This window comes from Trachemys scripta, chromosome 1 (genome assembly GCF_013100865.1).
Source record: "Trachemys scripta elegans isolate TJP31775 chromosome 1, CAS_Tse_1.0, whole genome shotgun sequence".
NCBI lineage: Eukaryota > Metazoa > Chordata > Testudines > Emydidae > Trachemys > Trachemys scripta.
Window position 1 is genome coordinate 109,765,957 of NC_048298.1, and position 16,533 is coordinate 109,782,489.

The window sequence follows — 16,533 nt, forward strand, 5'->3', positions numbered from 1 at the left end:
TTTTTCCAGCACTCCTGTGGTTCTTCACCAAATCAGATTAGCAGATGTGTTTTATGAAATTAAGAGAATAGCATATTAAATGCAACCCCCCACAAAACTATATGCAACATTATGGGTTCACTTTCTTTTGAACTAGAGAGAGAAATCTGTAAATCATATACAAGAATAATAAAACATTCTATATAGTGCAGCATAAACATTAAGTAAACAAACCTCACAACATGTCGGTGAAGTTGATAATGTTCTCTCTCTTTTACAGATGAGACACAGAAAAGTTAAATGACTTGTCCAAGATTACAGCCAGTCACCGACAACTGTGGTTAGAACTTTTGTTTTTCCTAACTCCTAGACCTGAGTTCAGTTCCTAAATCCTGCTGCTTCTCTCACTGAACAATGGCAAATATATTTTTTCCCCTCAAAAGCATGGTTATATTTTGGTGTTGACAGAATTGTGATTCTCATTTAGTAGTCTTTAAGGTCTATGTAAAAATTAAGATGGATCGGAGAAATCTGTGCTCTTTATCCATTTATGATTTAGAGAGAAAATAAGTAGGTCCCGTGTCAGTGATGTGACTATCACTTCTTTAAAAACTTTCTAAATTTGACTCAGTTAGGCACAGTTAACCTGAAAAACAGTACATTTTGAAAGGAGACATTTAGCAGCACTTGTGTTAAACCATTTCTCCACCTCTTATAAAGCAGAACCAGGATTTCCTGTATTTAGGAAGGTAAAGGGTACTATAGAAATTCTCAGATTTCCTTGTATGAACATTGAAGACAAAATGTGAATATCAGATCACTGGTATTTAGATGCATATGATTCGCAGGGCAAATGTAAATTTAACTCACATGTAGTGCAATGTTTGTGAAATATTAAAGAGGCATATGTGAAGATTAAATTTCCCCTTAAAAATGTAGGCAGATTTATTCAGATGGATATTGCTAACATTGTGTACATGAATCTGCATACTATATAAAAATTGTCAAATTGCTAAAAGCCTGGTCAAAATTATCCCTTTGAACCTCAGTTTGAAAAGCTATTGAAGCCAGTAAAACATAATGTGATTTGGAAATGAAACTCTACACTGATTCATAGATTCCAAGACCTTGAAGGGACCATTGTGGTCATCTACTCTGATGCACTGTACAACACAGGCCATAGAACTTGCCCAAAATAATTCCTAGAGGATATCTCCTAGAAAAACATCCACTCTTGATTTAAAAATTGTCACTGATGAAGAATCCACTACAACCCTTGGTAAATCGTTACAGTGGTTAATTACTCTCACTATTAAAAGTGTATGCTTTATTTCCAGCATGAATTTGCCTAGGTTCAATTTCTAGCCATTGGATCGTGTTCTGCTAATCTCAGATGGATTGCAGAGCCCATTATTTTTTCCCCATGTAGGCTATAATCAAGTCATCCCTTAACCATCTCTTTGTTAAGTAAATAGATTCAGCTCCTTGTATCTATCACTATAAAACATGTTTTCTAATCCTTTAATCATTCTTGTGGCTCTTCTCCGAACCCTCTCCAATTTATGAATGTCCTTCTTGAACTGTGGTCACCAGAACTGAATATAGTATTCCAATAGCGGTTGCACTAGTGCCAAATACAGAGGTAAAATAACCTCTCTACTCGAGATTGCCTTGTTTATGCACCCAAGCATTGCATTAGTTCAGTGGTTCTCAAACTTTTGCACTGGTGACCCTTTTGACACAGCAAGACTAAGTGCGACCCCCCCCTTATAAATTAAAAATACATTTTTTATATTTAACACTATTATAAATGCTGGAGGCAAAGTGTGGTTTGAGGGTGGAGGCTGACAGATCGCGACCCCCCAGGTAATAACCTCATGACCCTCTGAGGGGTCACAACCCCCAGTTTGAGAACCCCTGCATTAGCTCTTTTGGCCACAGCATCGTTCTAGGAGCTCACATTCCGCTGATTAACCACGATGACTCCCAATTTTTTTCAGTCCCTGCTTCCCAGGATAGAGTCCTCCATCGTGTGCATATGGCCTACATTCTTTGTTCCTAGATGTATTCATTTACATTAGCCATATTAAAATGCATATTGTTTTCTTGTGCCCAGTTTACAAATCAATCCAGATCTCTCCAGTGACATGTCCCCTTCATTATTTATCACTTTCCCAATTTGTGTGTCATCTGCAAACTTTATCAGTGATGATTTTATTTTTTTTCTTTCTTTCAGGTCATTAATAAAAAATGTTAAATAGCATAAGGCCAAAAACCAACCCCTGGGGATGCCATTAGACACACACCCACTCAATGATGATTCCCTGTTTACAGTTACACTGAGGCTTATCAGCAGGGCCAGCTCTAGGCACCAGCTAAGGAAGCAGGTGCCTGGGGCGGCAAATCTGAAGGGGCAGCACTCCAACTTTTTTTTTTCCCCCCTTCTTCGGCGGAACTTCGGCGGCAGCCTTTTCTTGTTTTCTTCTTCGGCAGCAGTTTGGCGGCAGCTTCTTCATTTTTTCTTCTTCGGTGGCACTGCTGTGGCCGCTTTTTTTTTTTTTTTTTTTTTCTTCTTTGCTTCGCCGCTTGGGGCGGCAAAAAAAGTAGAGCCGGCCCTGCTTATCAGTTAGCCAGCTTTTAATCCATGTAATGTGTAAATATTAGTTTGATATCTTTCTAGTTTTTAAATCAAATATCATTCAGTACCAGGTAAAATTCCTTACGGAAGTCTAAGTATATTATATCAACACTCTTGCCTTTATCAACCAAACTTGTAATCTCATCAAAAAAAGATACCAAGTTAGTTTGACAGAATCTATTTCCTGTATATGCATGTTGATTGGCATTGATTATATTACTGACCTTTAATTCTTTACTAAACAAGTTTTGTATCAGCAGCTCCATTATCTTTTCCTGGATTGATATCAGTGTGACAGGCCTATAATTACATGAGTCACCAGTATTCACCCAATATTACCTTTCTTCCAGTCTTCTGGAATTTCCCTTGTATTCCAAGACTGTGAGGAGTGTTTTGAGCCTGATAAGTTATCCCTGAGCCTGGATGTTCTGAGCCTGAGTCCTAAGTATCCAGCCAATCCACTAGCAAAGATCTAACCAGATGGCCCCCAAGGCAGATATATAGACTCTGAATGAAAGGAGCCACTTCAGTCAGCTCAGCATCACTACCTTGTTGTGGATACTCCCACAGATGCTTGGTAGTTCAGTCATACTATTCCAGCTCTAGCCTGTACCTGCTTCTGCTCCAGCCATGGCTGGATGGCCTTACAAATATTTATAAAAAAATCAACATTAACAATCCAGTGAACTCCTCAGCCCAGTTCTTTACAAACTCTTGGATGCAAGTCATCTGAACCTTTTGATTTAAAAATATCTAACTTTAGTAGTTTCTGTTTATCACCCTCCTGAGATACTAGTGGCATGGAAACATCCATAATGTTATCATTTGTTTTTTTCCCCTAATACAGAACAGAAATATTTTATGTATTATTGATAATTCTACCATTTCCATCTAATAATGGACTAACACTATTGTCAGGATTGTTTTTGCTCCTAATATACTTTAAAAAAATCTCCTTTTTATTGTCCTTAACTCTGCTGGCTATAGATTTCTCCTAGGGTCCCTTTGCTTTTCTTATCAATTTTATCCTCACAATTGTCTGCCGCTTACACAATCAGTATTCCTCCCTTTTCTCAAGTGCTCCCTTTCAGCTATGGCCACTTCAGAGTCATAACAGATTTAAAAATCCTCTTTACCTTCCAGGGCCGGCTCCAGGCACCAGCTTCTCAAGCAGGTGCTTGGGGCGGCCGCTCCGGAGAGGGGTGGCACGTCCAGGTATTCGTCAGCAATTCGGCGGACGATCCCTCACTCCACCTGGGAGTGAAGGACCTCCCGCCAAATTGCCGCTGCTGATCGCGATCGCGGCTTTTTTTTGTTTGTTTGTTTGTTTTGGCTGCTTGGGGCCGAAACCCTGTCACCTGCTCTACCCCCTGAATTGTGATTGGCCTAAAGTTCTCCCCTCTTAGCTGAAACTGGCCTAAAGACTTCCATCTCTGGCTATGTCTAGCTCATGCCACCATCTTGGGCTGTGTCCAGTCCTTATGCCTACCCCAGCTAAAGTTCTATCTCTACTAGAGATTTGAATATAGATATATTCAAAAGGTATTTGGACACCTAAACATATTTAACAGTGAAGCTAGAGCCCTATGAAGGACCTTAAACTCCCTCTTTCTTGTGAATGGGTAAGATTTAATGTTAGAGCTCATCTATACTAATGAAATTTGCATCAGTATGGTATTGCTATTCTGATGCAAGTTTCCCTAGTATAGATGAGCCCTACGATTAAATCCTACCCATTCACAGGAGAGAGGGAGTTTAAGGTCCGTCATAGTGCTCAAGCTTCTCTTAGGGCTAGGTTTCAAATGGTCTTAAGTGTATAAATATCTTTGAAAATCTGTCCTTTAGCATCTTAGTCTCACTATTGATGGTATTCTCCCAGCCTAGCACTCAGACTCCAGCCATGCAACGAATCATTTTGCTCCAGCGGTTGGTACTAGCTGGCTCCTGTGGCTATGGTATCCTGGATATTGTTACGTAGTTCTAGCTGATGGTTACTCTGGATACTCTGGTTATATTTGTACCTGTTCTTGCCTCCTCAGGATACTGCAGTCAATTTCTGCTATTGGTGCTTTTTAAATTGCTCATTCCTATTAAGTTGTAACATTTTTTTACATTGTGACTGTTCAGAGATGGATGTTTGAGTTTGGCTATACAGATATGCTACTGGATGAACAGTATAGGGCATCACATTGCTTTGCAGCTTTATTGTGGCGATTTTTTGAAAGCCCATCAGTGTATGCTAAAGGCCCCTTCGAGGTAATGACATTCTCAGCACCCCTTGACCTGCATGAGAGTTGTAATAGTTCTTTTGCTAAGCTGTTAAGGCTGGAATTTCCCAAGGAGCATGAAGGAGACAGGTAAGTGCCTAACTTCTAAGGCTCCTTTGAAAATCCCCACCCCATGTTCTACAACAGAGATTAGTAGCATTTAAAAAAAATTAGTTTCAAAGCCAGGAAAAACAACTATCAGATAACTAAATGAGCCACCACTGAGATTTGTGCCTGCAAGGGGTAGGCAACTCTTCTGAAAATTTACCTAATGATGTATTGTGTTTTCCTTTTGTGCTGGATTAAAGAAAACGTTATTTTTAACAACCACACCAGCATCCTGTTAAAAGAATATTTGTTTTGTTGCAACACTTTTTGTTCCACAGATGTCTGTGCCTTCATTCACCCTGCCTTCCTGAAATGGAATGTTCACAGTTCTCTCACTAAGTGGTGCTGCAATTGCAGGATTGAGTATCTACTCTATTGTAGAGAAAATGTTGAAGTTGTACTAATTTTTTATTACACTAGGTGCCAGTACAACAGTTGAGGCTTCCTCACTCTTGATCTCAAGAGTATGTTTTTCAGCTTTTTCATTGTTTGAGAATGATAGGATTAGCCTGGTTTCCTGATCATATAAAAACATTTGAGGCAAATAAAGAGGAGTTCAAAGATTTTTGGCAACTAAATTACTGTAATTCCATCTGTGTGGCTATAAACTAATAGTCTGATACTACTGTGGCATACCAGACAAGGCCAGCCAGCCAGCTAGACTACATGGATTCTGAACATTTCTCTCGGTTTTCCTTTGTGTCTAAAGAAACTTAGTGTTGATGAAAGATGCCTAACAGACAGCCCTGCAGACCAGGGTCTTTAATTTAGCCACAAAACAGGTACAGGATGTCCAGTGGCAGTGTGATCTCCACTCATACTGCCCTGCAAATATACTTCTGCAGTGCCAACATGTAATGATGTTAATCATGTTTATTTTACTAACATTCTTTGTGAAAACTGTTCTGCGTTTGTATAATAAATGCTAAGATGAATCTCACTTTACTATGTTCTGCCCATCTTTCCAGTCTCTCTAGGTCCTTTTGTATTACTGTAGTCCTTGTGTTGCATTGTGCTGTTGATGGGCCAGGGAATTGGCTGCCCAGAAAAAAGCAGAAAGTCAGAGCCCGCTCTAAATCAGAGCATGAAGAAGGCGGAAGATGGAGAAGAGGGCAGAGAGGAAGCTGTGGAGAGAGGTGACAAACAGCTAAGAGCTCTCGGTGGTGTGGCAGACTTAAACAATGGTAATTATTTTGACTCTCCTCCCCCCCCCCTTTTCTGTCTCGTTCACTCCATGTTGTTCTCGCTCCCCTCTCTCCTCATTCTCTCTCTTTCTCCTATTCTTTTTCCCTTTGCTAAAATTCACACATGGAGGAATCGTACCAAGTGAAAGCTTTGTGCTTTAGGAAAGGGCTACTTGAGGATCCCAACTGTTTACTTCCCTTTAAAACCCTAAACTGGGCAGATTTTCTTTCTAGTTAAGGATGGTTAGATGTTGGTTGCATCTTCCGCCACACTACATCAAAGTTGCTCCTGGGTTTGCTGAAGGGTCACTTTTAGGTCATGGACCCTAATCGCCAAGGTAGATCACTGGACTAGCCTCTCAAAAGCTTTCTTCACTTTTTAAAATGCAGATACTGTTGTATCCCATGCAGTTACCCTTTCTCACCCACTATATTCACCTTTCCATTGTGCCTTTTCTTCACTGCAGTGTTAACTCAAGTTCTCTATACTCCAGTTACCTCCTCTCAAGTTAGCTTAGCTTTAGAGAGTGTGGTCACAGTGATAAACAACATTCCGACTGTACAGACTGTTTGGATTAGCAACAGAGTAGCCAAGTCCCAGCTGCAATAATAGCGCCAGCAGCAGCAGCACTTGAGTTTTAACCCATGCCCTCTGATGAGCCTGCTAGCTGAAATTTAAAGCGCCACTCAACTCAAGCTAGAGATTTGTGTGTGTGGATTGGAGTCCAGTTACAGGCAACAGCTCAAAGTAACACTGCAGTGAATACAAATCCTGTGAGTGTCTGCCTCTGACGTAAGCTGATTACCTTGATAGGGACAACACATCTCACCTCTACCCATTTTACCCCACTTCCCATGAAAACAGAAGCTTTTGTTTCTCGTACACCTCTGAGTGAAAATTACTTTTCTTTACCTCCTCTCCTTTAGCTTTGTCTCTTTCCTTGAAACTGGGCAAATTGGTTAAAATATTGGAGATAGATTGTCAGACCTGAACAGGAACCCTGAATCTATTTCCTTGAACTGGTGTGACAGGGCTTTGAAATACGGACCCTAAGCCAGATCTGAATTTTGTGATTAGGGCCTAGCTCCATAGAAGACTGAATAAACTCCCTCATCCAGACAACCCTCACATATTTGGGGGAATGGGTTTCGAAGTCAGACTAACCTAGATCCAGATTTTGTGGCTTGAGCTCATTTTTGGAGGCACCCTCCCAACTCTCTCCAGCTGTCAGAGGCAAATCAATGCTAAGATTTTAAAGGGGTGTAAGATAGGGTTGCCAACCCTCTAGGATTGGCCTGGAGTCTTCAGGAATGAAAGATTAAGCTTTAAAGATTATGTCATGTGAGGAAATCTCCAGGAACATGCCCAACCAAAATTGGCAACCCTAGTAAGAGTAGATTTGACCCTTCCGCCATCCTGGTGAAGATGCTGGGCCTATATGTTAAATAGGCTGAAAGTGCCAAAGGGAAATTTGCCATCTTCTCACCATCCCTTACTCTCCTTGCCTCCATGTGAGTTTTAAGCCCCACTTCCTCTTGTCCCTACAGGAGCCATTGGGCTGTACAATATGGGACTGAGCTGCTGCCTGAATTCTCTGCTTCAGGTGTTCCTCATGAACACACACTTCACCGTGATACTACGAAGGTAAGCGATGCACAGGAGCAGTGCCCATTCCCTGAGCTCAGACTGCCCGTGATACCTTCACTGCCTCACCTGTTTTCAAGTGCAATGTCCATCCAAAGGAATGGCTTATCAGGAGTTGCCAGGTGCTTCCCAAACAAGAGTGGGCCCTGAATATGCCTGAGGCGGAAGACTAGGACTCTGCAAAACACAGCAATTTTGATTCACGGGGGTTCATTAGAGACTGAAAATAGGCCATATTTGCACATTCATATAATTTAATCCCAGACTGGGATATTTGAGATAATATGTATACTGATCTAAGTATTATATTTTTCCATAACTAGGGTGACCAGATAGCAAGTGTAAAAAATCAGGACAGGGGGTGGGGGATAATAGGTGCTTATATAAGAAAAAGCCCACAAAATCAGGACTGTCCCTATAAAATCAGGACATCTGGTCACCCTAGCCATAACAGCACATCATTTTATTCTAGTTATATCCATGGAAAATAATCCCTGTGCCACAATATAAATCATTCACTTCACAACTATAAACATTCCGCAGCTATAGGCCCAAATTGCACAGCCTTACGCCTGCCTGGGATAGATATTTGTTTGGGTGGACAGACAGCATGTAGTGTCCCATTGCTTTGCTTGAATGTGTTTTGCCCCTTTATTGTGCTGCATTGACTTCAGGGGGTTGCATAGAACAGGTGAGACAGGGCAGATTTGGACCCTGCACCTTTCTGTTGACCACAGTGACAGCTATTTCAATTTGTTTCCAGTTTGTTCAGCTCACTACAGTTTATTTCGTTAAAGTGGATAGTCTCTGTATATTCCCCACTACCTCCATATTTCCCAGAGGAATGATACACTCACTGACATGCTGTAGAAAGTTCACAGCCACCAACAGTACCAGCCTGTGGCAGGTCATCTCCCCATTGAAGACACAGTCCTGTCCTTCAACACCCCGAAACCAGAGGTTTCTAGTCCTCCCCTTTCACACAGAGATTTGGGGGTCTGGGCCCTTGAACAGGCAAGGTGTTTTCCAGTTGGCTTCTCACCCTAGTAAAAGCTCCTGTTGTTGCAACATCCTCTCAGAGTGCGTAGGGGAGCTCAGGCCTGCCCTCTCCAGCAGGTTCTAGTCCAGGGCCCAATGGTAGGCAGCTACATTCAACACCCTGGGGTGCTAAGCAGCCACCCCCAGACCACTTCCTACCCAACTCTCCTTTAGCTTGCAGGAGTAAATCACTCCAATCCAGGCTCTGACCTGTATACTCAGTCACCAGCCTCTTCTCTCCTCTCTCTGCAGGTTTGCACAGGGCTGTGGGGTCAGGTCCCAAGCAGTGAGCTCCAGCACAGTATTTTCCCCTCCAAACAGCCATTTTCTCCCTTCCACTGCCTGCTTCTGAGGCTCCGCCACTGTCCCTTTTAAAGCCTTGCCTCCAGCTTGTGCAGGCATTGCAGGTGTGGCTGGGCAGGGCCACCAGAGCTGTTCTTTAACCCCTTGCTCTCCAGTGTGGGGTTTGTATTCCCCATCATACACGCCAAGGGGGAAAGAGACAGGATTGCAGTGCTGCAGAGATGTGGAGAGAGACTAGAACTGGCATAGAGATGTCACTGATGTCTGCTTGCTAGGCTTGGTATGAGGAGTGGGGAAATGAGCAGTGGAGGGGAGGGAAGGAATCCTCCCCCCATAGCCACAGGGCAGCTCCAGAGCCATTATGGCAGACCCCAGGCAAAGAGATGGTGGGGGAGGGACAGACCCATGTTTCAGCTGGCCCCATCCCCCACCCTGGTGTTAAAGTAGAACGAGCCGGGAGGGGGAGCTCTTACTGCATCAGCTAGGGAGGAGGGGGGCACTGCTTACCCAGGCTAAGGGGAATTGAAGGGGGGATGGGGGATGTGGAGGGAGCTGCTTACCAGCCCAAGGAGAAGAAGGGGAGCTCCCCTCTGCTTTCAGAAAAGAAGAGGGATCTGTGCTGACTTTGAACCCCTGCTCATTCCCCACCTGCTGCCCAGGACTGGATTTCCAGTTAGGCACAGTAGACACGTGCCTAGGGGCGCTGGTGTTCTAGGGGCGCCTAAAAGTTAAAAGCGGGTTAAAAGTTAAAAAGTTAATATATACAGCTCCCCTGCGGGCTCCTGGCATGGGTTGGTGGCTGCTGAGCATGTGGGGCTGGAGCAGGGTGAGTGTCTGAGTCAGCCCGCGTGGGGGTGCTGTGAGCCACGGCTGGGCCGGGTGGCTGCTGAAGGTGCTGGGAGTGTCCCAGCGCCTTCCCAATCTTGGCCGCCCCGCTGCCTCTGCCCCCGTGCCGGGGAGGGAGGGTGTGGCTAGCGCCCCATTCACTTGCACAGGCAAAGCCGGAGCGCGGCTACTGCGCTGGGCTGCGGGAGGTATGGAAGGCACCCGGAGACCGCTTGCAGGGGGAAGAGTTACAGTTCCCCCCTTGCGCCTCGCCTGGGGTTGGTGGGCTGCACCCGGCTTAGGGTGGGAGCTCCACGCGTGGCCAAGGGTCCTGTGCATTCCTAGAGAGGCTGTGTTTATATTTCTTTTGGTTTCATTTTTTACGGAAAACACAAAGGTCAGCTGTCAAGGCTGCTTCCCCACTTTGAACTTTAGGGTACAAATGTGGGGGCCTGCATGAAAACCTCTAAGCTTAACTACCAGCTTAGATCTGGTCCGCTGCCACCACTCCCAAACCTAATTCCCTTCCCTGGGTAGCCTTGAGAGACTCTCCACCAATTCCCTGGTGAGTACAGATCCAGACCCCTTGGATCTTAAAACAAGGAGAAATTAACCATCCCCCTCCTTTTTCCCACCAACTCCTGGTGGATCAAGATCCAACCCCCTTGGATCTTAAAAACAAGGAAAAATCAATCAGGTTCTTAAAAAGAAGGCTTTTAATTAAAGAAAAAGGTAAAAATCATCTCTGTAAAATCAGGAGGGAAAATAACTTTACAGGGTAATCAAATTTAAAGAGCCCAGAGAAATCCCCTCTAGCCTTAGGTTCAAAGTACAGCAAACAGAGATAAACACTCTAGCAAAAGGTACATTTACAAGTTGAGAAAACAAAGATAAACTAACACGCCTTGCCTGGCTGTTTACTTAAAGTTTGAAATATGAGAGACTTGTTCAGAAAGATTTGGCGAACCTGGATTGATGTCTGGTCCCTCTCAGTCCCAAGAGCGAACAACTTCCCAAACAAAGAGCACAAACAAAAGCCTTCCCCCCCACCCAAGATTTAAAAGTATCTTGTCCCCTTATTGGTCCTTTGGGTCAGGTATCAGCCAGGTTACCTGAGCTTCTTAACCCTTTACAGGTAAAAGGATTTTGGAGTCTCTGGCCAGAAGGGATTTTATAGTACTGTACACAGGAGAGCGGTTACCCTTCCCTTTATAGTTATGACACGCCCCCCAAATCACAGATAGTGTTGGACAGCCGGTTCCACACTGGCTATGATTTCTTCCTGGAGCTCTAGGAGAAAACAGAGTTAATAAGACACATGCACCTTTAGACATACTACTGATTATATAAAAACTAACAATATGTTCCACATACCAAGAACAATTTTTAACCAGTTGATTCTGGGAAACTTTCCCGGGAGAGTGCATCAGCCACTTTGTTAGAAGCCCCTGAAATGTGTTGTATTTCAAAATCAAAATCTTGGAGAGCTAAACTCCACTGAAGAAGTTTTTTGTTATTTCCCTTGGTGGTATGAAGCCACCGTAGTGCAGCATGGTCTGTTTGTAGTTGGAAACGCCGTCCCCAAACATATGGGCGTAGCTTTTCCAGCGCGTACACAATGGCGTAGCATTCCTTTTCGCTGATTGACCAGTGGCTTTCCCTCTCAGACAGTTTCTTGCTGAGAAACACGACAGGATGGAATTCTTGATCCGGTCCTTCCTGCATTAAAACTGCTCCCACGCCCCGCTCGGACGCATCTGTGGTTACTAGGAACAGTTTGTCAAAGTCTGGGGCCCTTAGCACAGGGTCAGACATGAGTGTCGCCTTAAGCTGGTGAAAGGCCTTTTGACACTCATCAGTCCACCGAACTGCATTTGGCTGTTTCTTTCTGGTTAGGTCTGTCAGCGGGGCGGTGATTTGGCTGTAGTGTGATACAAATCGCCTATAATATCTGGCCAAGCCTAAGAAAGATTGGACCTGTTTCTTTGACTTTGGAACCGGCCACTTTTGGATAGCATCCACTTTGGCCTGTAGGGGATTTATAGTTCCTTGACCCACCTGGTGCCCCAGGTAAGTCACTCTGTTTTGGCCTATTTGACACTTTTTAGCCTTAACAGTTAGTCCTGCCTGCCGGATGCGCTCGAAGACTTTTTCCAGGTGCTCCAGGTGTTCTGTCCATGAATCAGAAAAAATGGCCACATCATCGAGGTAGGCAACTGCAGATTCTCCCAATTCCACTAGGAAACCATCTACAAGTCTTTGGAAGGTGGCGGGTGCATTTCGCAACCCGAAAGGGAGTACATTAAATTCATACACCCCTGCCTGGGTGACGAAGGCTGACCTTTCCTTGGTGGGTTCATCTAGTGGTACTTGCCAGTACCCCTTAGTTAAGTCTAAAGTAGAGATGAATTGGGTATGTCCCAATTTCTCCAATAGTTCATCTGTGCGTGGCATTGGATAGTTGTCAGGACGAGTTACAGCATTTAGCTTATGGTAGTCCACGCAAAAGTGTATTTCCCCATCTGGTTTGGTAACTAGAACCACTGGAGATGCCCATGCACTATTAGAGGGGCGGATTATACCCATCTGTAGCATGTCCTGGATCTCCTTTTGTATAGCAGTTTTGGCATGAGGTGACTCCCGGTAGGGTGGGGTTCTAATCGGGTGAGCATTACCTGTGTCAATGGAGTGGTATGCCCGTTTGGTCCATCCTGGAGTGGCTGAGAAAATTGGTGCAAAGCTTGTGCACAGCTCCTTGATCTGCTGTCGCTGCAGACGTCCAAGGGTCGTGGAGAGGTTCACCTCTTCTACGCCACCATCCTTTTTTCCTTCGTAGTAGACACCTTCAGGCCACTCCGCGTCATCTGTTTCCTGGGCTGTAAACTGGCAAACGTTTAATTCTCTGGAATAAAAGGGCTTAAGAGAATTAACATGGTATACCTTAGGCTTTATGTTGGAGGTGGGGGAGGCTATGAGATAGTTAACAGTTCCTAGGCGCTCCTGGACCGTGAATGGTCCTTCCCACGACGCTTCCATTTTATGGGCCTGGAGCGCCTTTAAGACCATGACTTGGTCTCCTACTTTGAAGGACCGTTCTCTGGAATGTTTATCATACCAGGCCTTTTGCTCTTCCTGAGCATCCTTTAGGTTTTCTTTAGCAAGGGCTAAAGAGTGTTGAAGGGTGCTTTGTAGGTTGCTTACAAAGTCTATAATGTTAGTTCCTGGAGAAGGCGTAAAACCCCTCCCATTGCTGCTTCACCAACTGTAATGGCCCCTTAACCTCGCGGCCATACACAAGTTCAAATGGTGAAAACGCTAAACTGGGATGTGGTACAGCCCTATAGGCAAAAAGCAACTGCTGCAACACTAGGTCCCAATCATTGGAGTGTTCATTTACGAATTTACGTATCATGGCCGCCAAAGTTCCATTAAACCTCTCCACCAGGCCATTGGTTTGATGGTGGTAAGGGGTGGCAACCAAGTGATTCACCCCATGAGCTTCCCACAGGTTTTTCATGGTTCCTGCCAGGAAATTAGTTCCCGAATCTGTAGGGATTTCGAAGGGCCAACCTACTCTGGCAAAAATGTCTGCTAATGCCTGGCACACACTTTTAGCCCTGGTGTTGCTTAAGGGTACTGCTTCCAGCCATCGGGTAGCAAAATCCATGAAAGTCAGTTTGTACTGCTTTCCTCTGGGGGTCTTTGGGAAAGGACCCAGAATATCCACAGCTACTCGCTGAAATGGGACCTCAATTATGGGTAGTGGCTGGAGAGGGGCTTTAACCTGGTCTTGGGGCTTTCCCACTCGTTGGCACACCTCACAAGACCGGACATAATTAGCAACGTCCTTGCCCATTCCCTCCCAGTGGAAGGACTTCCCCAACCGGTCCTTGGTTCTGTTCACCCCAGAATGGCCACTGGGATGATCATGGGCTAAGCTCAAGAGCTTTACCCGATACTTAGTTGGAACTACCGACTGTCTTTGAGGATGCCAGTCTTCCTGGTGCCCACCAGAAAGAGTCTCCTTGTATAAAAGTCCTTGTTCTGCAACAAGCAGGGATCGGTTAGAAGAGCTGAGAGGCGGGGGTGTGCTCCGTGCCACCGCCCAGCTTTCTGAAGGCTGTCATTTGCTTCCTGCTCGGCCTGGAACTGTTCCCTTGATGCTGGAGACATCAGTTCCTCCTTGGACTGTGGACTTGGGCTTGGTCCCTCTGGAAGCGATGCAGGTGCTGGGGCTGTTTCCGTTGACTGTGAATCGCTGTCCGCTGGTGCACTATGTGGTATTTCAGGCTCTGGCTGAGCCTCTTGGGTAGTGTTATCTGCTGCTTCTGCCAGTTCAGGCTCACTAGTGCCCTCTGGCGTTGGAGTTGTAGACGGGTTTGCAAGTGCTGGACTCAGTGCTGGCAATGGTTCTGTTGCTGGTTGCGTTGCCAGTTCCGGTTCTGGGACTGGCTTTGGCTGGGTCTCTGGGATTGGATCCACTACGGCTGTTGCAGTTGTTGGCAGGGGATCTGGTTCCACCACCTTTGTCTGGGTCTCTGGTAACACAGACGGGGCCCTGGTGGACGGCTCAGGAACAGGGATGGGGGTGCAAGCTTGCTTAGCCTGGCTGCGGGTGACTATTCCCACCCTCTTGGCTAGCTTCACATGATTGGCCAAGTCTTCCCCCAGCAGCATGGGGATGGGATAATTGTCATAGATTGCAAAAGTCCACATTCCTGACCAGCCCTTGTACTGGACAGGCAACTTGGCTGTAGGCAAGGTTACAGACTGTGACATGAAGGGTTGAATTATCACTGGAACCTCCGGGTTGATGAGTTTGGGGTCCACTAGGGATTGGTGGATAGTTGACACTTGTGCCCCAGTGTCGCTCCAAGCGATAACCTTCTTTCCGCCCACTCTCAAGGTTTCTCTTCGCTCTGAGGGTATGAGAGAGGCATCTGGGTCTGGGGATCTTTAGTGTGATTGTGGTGTAATGAACTGTAATCGGTTGGGGTTCTTGGGGCAGTGAGCCTTTATATGTCCCAGTTCATTACATTTAAAACATCGCCCTGATAAGGTCTCACCGGGGCGATGTCGGTTGGTGGAGTGAGAAGTGGAGTGTGGTGGGGTGAGAAGGCGTCTGGGGTTTCCCTTGGGATGTGGATGGGGCCTTGGGTTGTCCCTGGTGGTAAGGTTTGGTTTCGGGTTGCCCCTTCTGATATTCGCTCCAGCTGCTACTAGTTTTTTTCTTTTCTGCCACCTCCACCCATTTGGCTCCAATCTCCCCCGCCTCGGTTACAGTTTTGGGCTTCCCATCTAGGATGTACCTTTCTATTTCCTCAGGAACACCCTCTAAAAACTGCTCCATTTGCATTAGGAAGGGCAACTCTTCCGTAGATTTAACATTTGCTCCTGATACCAGGCATCCCAATTTTTCCCAATGTGGTAGGCATGTCGGGTAAATGACACATCGGGTTTCCACCTTAGGGCTCTGAACCGCTGACGGGCAAGCTCAGGTGTTAGCCCCATTCTGATTCTGGCCTTGTTTTTAAAAAGTTCATAACTGTTCATGTGTTTCTTAGGCATTTCAGCCGCCACCTCTGCTAAGGGTCCACTGAGCTGTGGCCTCAGCTCTACCATGTATTGGTCTGTAGTGATGCTGTATCCAAGGCAGGCCCTTTCAAAATTTTCTAAGAAGACCTCAGTATCATCGCCTGCCTTGTAGGTGGGGAATTTTCTGGGATGGGAAGGGGTACCTGGAGAGGGTTTGTTAGGATTGGCTGGTATAACCGGCCTAGCCTGTGCTAATTCCAGGTCATGCTTCATCTCTTTTTCTCTCAGCTCCATAGCTCTCTTGTGGGCCTCCTCTTTGGCTTTCTCTTCTCTTTCTCTCTGCTCCATCTCTTTTTCTTTCAGCTCCATAGCTCTCTTGTAGGCCTCCTCTTTGGCTTTCTCTTCTCTTTCATGGGCCTCCTCTTTGGCTTTCTCTTCAGCTTCTTGCTCGAGTTTTTTTAATTGAAGCAGTCTCTGATGTTTTTTTTCATTTTCTTCTGCTTCTAGTCTGGCCAGTTCTATTTTGTTAGCTACTTCTTTGGTAGTCATTTTCCTGTTTTCTTGTGCTGGGCCACCCCCCTCTGCAGTTGACTGAAACTGGGATGCACTCAGCTCAGGCTGCTGCTGAGGTAACAGAGACTTTCTAACTAGCTATCCCCGAGAGGTAGAAAGAAAAAAAACAATTCAGCTTGTAAATTCCTTTTACCAGTTGTTTGCTCACTGATTGAACCCTTCTCTTAACAAAGACCCTTGTTAAAAAAAACTTAACACCTCTGCCTTCAGGCAAGGAGAGATAAGATATGCATCTACCTTCAGCTCTGCTTTCCAAGCAGCTAGAAAGGAGAAAAAAAAATCTTACTGGCTTTTGGTTTAAAATGATCCCACCTCTGCCACCATGTCAAGGCTGCTTCCCCACTTTGAACTTTAGGGTACAAATGTGGGGGCTTGCATGAAAACTTCTAAGCTTAACTACCAGCTTAGATCTGGTCTGCTGCCACCACTCCCAAACCT

General features: G+C 45.3%; 1 protein-coding gene across 4 annotated transcripts in view; it reads left to right on the top strand.

The window, feature by feature from the left end:
• Positions 1-16,533, top strand: part of USP18 (ubiquitin specific peptidase 18) — a 33,953-nt gene that overhangs the window by 958 nt on the left and 16,462 nt on the right. For 3 of the 4 annotated variants that reach the window (XM_034781673.1, XM_034781665.1, XM_034781648.1), the window contains exons 2-4: positions 260-319; positions 5,961-6,176; positions 7,725-7,821. In XM_034781673.1, the coding sequence (XP_034637564.1) occupies positions 6,014-6,176; positions 7,725-7,821 (260 nt within the window). In that variant the 5' untranslated portion in view covers positions 260-319; positions 5,961-6,013. The remainder of the gene's footprint in view (positions 1-259; positions 320-5,960; positions 6,177-7,724; positions 7,822-16,533) is intronic. The other variant, XM_034781656.1, reaches the window with a different exon arrangement.